The 3,688-nt window shown below is 51.7% G+C and overlaps 1 protein-coding gene across 1 annotated transcript; it reads right to left on the reverse strand.

Annotated features, from left to right (window-relative positions):
- Window positions 1-137: 137 nt before the first annotated feature.
- LOC107080883 (chondrolectin-like) lies at window positions 138-3,566 on the reverse strand. The gene is made up of 6 exons (XM_015369091.1): window positions 3,430-3,566; window positions 3,040-3,197; window positions 1,456-1,506; window positions 1,297-1,380; window positions 1,132-1,228; window positions 138-721 (listed from the first exon to the last, which is right to left on the reverse strand). Exons 2-6 carry the CDS (start codon window positions 3,146-3,148, stop codon window positions 640-642), a joined length of 423 nt encoding a protein of 140 aa, XP_015224577.1. The 5' UTR covers window positions 3,149-3,197; window positions 3,430-3,566; the 3' UTR covers window positions 138-639.
- Window positions 3,567-3,688: the final 122 nt, after the last annotated feature.

A 3,688-nucleotide genomic window follows, 5' to 3' on the forward strand; every position in this document is an offset into this window, starting at 1 on the left:
TGTCTCTGAAAGGGGGGTCGTTAGAGGGAATGGTTGGCCTGGCTGACCTGGGAAACCAGCCTCCCAAAGTGGAACCAGAAGCAGAGAGCCATGTTTCTGTCAGACCGTTTTAAAGAGACACAGACCAAGAGGTGACGTTTTTATTCAACACTGAAGGTTCATGCATGGAAAAGCAGACAGAGAACAAGACAGGAGCTCACTGAGGCGGTCTGAGGAGGCTGCTGGGTCCAAACTCCTGCTCCCCATCAGCTCCATCACACTGCTGGAGGTTAAAGTTCTGGTTCTGATCTGTAACCATCTGCACGGTACTGATCCAGTTCATTCCTGTCAGAACCAGAAGCAGCAGCAGTCGGATCAGTCGAGTTTTAACTGAAGTTTCTTCCAGACGGCTTAACCTACAGCTGTCCTGCTCCATACATGTCTGCCCAGCAGGGGGCGCTTCTCACAAAATAATAAAGAGCAGTGCTGGATTGGAACAAAACATCCAGTTCATTAAATCACAATAAATAAGCTCCACCCACTTTCTGCTCAACATGACATCACTGTTGACCCCCCGCTGCTATTACCATAAATCATTGGTCACAACCAAATGAAAGTCTCTGGTGACATCATTGCTCTGCCTCTGATGTCACAGTGACGTCACACCTCCATGGTATCAGGTTTAGGTGTCCTGGAGATCCACAGGTTTGATCGGTCGGTGGGGGTCTTTGTCTGAGAACGACTGGAGAGACAGGATGATGTCATCAACACTCAGTGACCAATCAGAGACGTCCCAGCAGCTCTGAGATCAAAGCCGGTCAGAGCCATGACTGAGCCGTTGTTGCTCTGCCAGCGTCATTCCTGCCGGCGGACGCGGCAGGCGCTGGCAGAGCAACAACGTCTGGTGAAGGTGACGACTGATTGCTGAAACTGTCGAGGTATTTTTTTTACTCTTGATGTTGAACAGGGATAAAAACCCAGGTCCAGGTTGGATCATGGTCTGCTAAGCTAGCTACTGCATGGCGGTGAACTCGTTTGAGCTCAGGACGCTGCTGAAACAGAGACCTTTGAGATGCATTCAATGAGTGTGAGCTGTTTCCTGCTGCAGCAGAAGCCCAGGAGCATGCTGGGAAAGAAAGCTGTCAGTCCTACCTTCTGCTGAGCGTCTGGAAGCAGCACGTTCCAGAGGCCACCAGGATGAGCAGCAACAGCGGGATGGTTGGGATGACCACGTACAGCAGCAGCATTCCTAAAACATATAGACTCTGTGACATCACTGTGACATCACGGCAGAGCAGAAGTCACCTGTGTTCATACCTGAAGGTCCGGCCATGGCCACTTCAGGGGCGACGCTCTCACTGCCTGCAGACTGGTTCACCACACCTCCACCTGCAGTCACAGCTGAGGGCAGAGTAAACACAGAAGATGCAGGAAGATGCAGACCCACAGCTGCAGGTAACCTCCCCCACCACTCACCTGTGCCCCGCCCTGTTGCTTTGTCTTTATGTTCCTTCATTAGGTCGCTGTCTGAAACAAACACATCAGCATGAATCCCTCAACACTGGTTGAATAACCTGGACTTAGACTCTGATTGGCCGGTCTTTCCTGCCATTAGATCCTGATTGGCCGGTCTTTCCTGCCATTAGATCCTGATTGGCCGGTCTCTCCTGGCATTAGATCATGATTGGCCGGTCTCTCCTGGCATTAGCCCCTGATTGGCCGGTCTTTCCTGGCATTAGATCATGATTTGCCAGTCTCTCCTGGCATTAGATCCTGATTGGCCGGTCTCTCCTGGCATTAGATAATGTAATGGCCGGTCTTTCCTGGCATTAGCCCCTGATTGGCCAGTCTCTCCTGGCATTAGCCCCTGATTGGCCAGTCTTTCCTGGCATTAGATAATGATTGGCCAGTCTCTCCTGGCATTAGCCCCTGATTGGCCAGTCTCACCTGGCATTAGCCCCTGATTGGCCAGTCTCTCCTGGCATTAGCCCCTGATTGGCCAGTCTCACCTGGCATTAGATCATGATTGGCCAGTCTCTCCTGGCATTAGCCCCTGATTGGCCAGTCTCACCTGGCATTAGATCATGATTGGCCGGTCTTTCCTGGCATTAGCCCCTGATTGGCCGGTCTCTCCTGGCATTAGCCCCTGATTGGCCAGTCTCACCTGGCATTAGATCATGATTGGCCGGTCTCACCTGGCATTAGATCATGATTGGTCGGTCTTTCCTGGCATTAGATCATGATTGGCCGGTCTCTCCTGGCATTAGATCCTGATTGGCCGGTCTCTCCTGGCATTAGATCATGATTGGCCGGTCACACCTGGCATAAGACCCTGATTGGCCGGTCTTTCGTGGCATTAGATCATGATTGGCCGGTCTTTCCTGGCATTAGCCCCTGATTGGCTTGTCTCACCTGGCATTAGACCCTGATTGGCTGGACTTTCCTGGCATCAGCCCTGATTGGCGGGTTTCTCCTGGCATTAGACCCTGATTGGCCGGTCACACCTGGCATAAGACCCTGAATGGCCGGTCACACCTGGCATCAGCCCTGATTGGCCGGTCACACCTGGCATAAGACCCTGATTGGCCGGTCACACCTGGCATAAGACCCTGAATGGCCGGTCACACCTGGCATCAGCCCTGATTGGCGGGTTTCTCCTGGCATTAGACCCTGATTGGCCGGTCACACCTGGCATAAGACCCTGATTGGCCGGTCACACCTGGCATAAGACCCTGAATGGCCGGTCACACCTGGCCTCAGACCCTGATTGGCCGGTCACACCTGGCATAAGACCCTGATTGGCCGGTCACACCTGGCCTCAGACTCTGATTGTCCGGTCTCACCTGGTCTTAGACCCTGATTGGCGGGTCTCACCTGGTCTTAGACCCTGATTGGCGGGTCTCACCTGGCATTAGACCCTGATTGGCGGGTCTCACCTGGCATTAGACCCTGATTGGCTGGTCTCTCTTGTCATTAGACCCTGATTGGCCGGTCACACCTGGCATAAGACTCTGATTGGCCGGTCACACATGGCCTCAGACCCTGATTGGTCGGTCTCACCTGGCTCATACTTGCATATGAAGTTGTGCTTCATGTTGCAGCGGTCATCATTCCATTGGTATAGATAAGCCCCGCCCAGGCCTTCAGGTGCAGTTGGCTGGTGATACATGACAACACAGGCCTCCCCACCACAGGAGGGCTCATCAAAGTACCAGTTCCTGAAATATCATCACCATGGTAACTATAGTGCAATTCAAAGCAGCTGCTCTAAGCATCAGATTTGATTTATATGAAATGGTTATGATTTATGAATAAATTCTAAAATGTAAAGATGATCATGAGTATAAATCCTTTTAATTACTACATCAAGAGCTGTAAAGGATAACACATTCATGGCCAGAGTTCTTTAAGTTGACCCAACTTACCACAACCAGCAGATACAACTCTCACCTGAAGGTGGCGTCACTGGCATCAGTCCAATGATATAGATCAGGACAGGGAGTCAAGGTGTTGTCGGCTCCACCCACACGAGTCAGGCCAATCCAGAAATCCCCATCAGATATTCCACCTCCTTCTCTGGCTCCTCCCACTGCTCCTGATGAGAGCGCCTGGAGGGGAGGAGAATATCAGGTAAATCCCTTTACTGTCCTGAAGTAGAGAAATATAACTCTGGGACAGGTGTGTCTAATCTGGGACAGGTGTGTCTAAT

Source organism: Cyprinodon variegatus, unplaced genomic scaffold (genome assembly GCF_000732505.1).
Source record: "Cyprinodon variegatus isolate N-32 unplaced genomic scaffold, C_variegatus-1.0 Scaffold2449, whole genome shotgun sequence".
Lineage (NCBI taxonomy): Eukaryota > Metazoa > Chordata > Actinopteri > Cyprinodontiformes > Cyprinodontidae > Cyprinodon > Cyprinodon variegatus.

Coding starts and splice junctions, on each gene's coding strand:
- LOC107080883 (XM_015369091.1), bottom strand. CDS start 3,148: ATGTATCACCAGCCAACTGCACCTGAAGGCCTGGGCGGGGCTTATCTA. Junction 1,381..1,455: donor AGCAACAGGGCGGGGCACAG/GTGAGTGGTGGG, acceptor CTCTGCCCTCAG/CTGTGACTGCAGGTGGAGGT. Junction 722..1,131: donor TTCCAGACGCTCAGCAGAAG/GTAGGACTGACA, acceptor CTGTCTCTCCAG/TCGTTCTCAGACAAAGACCC.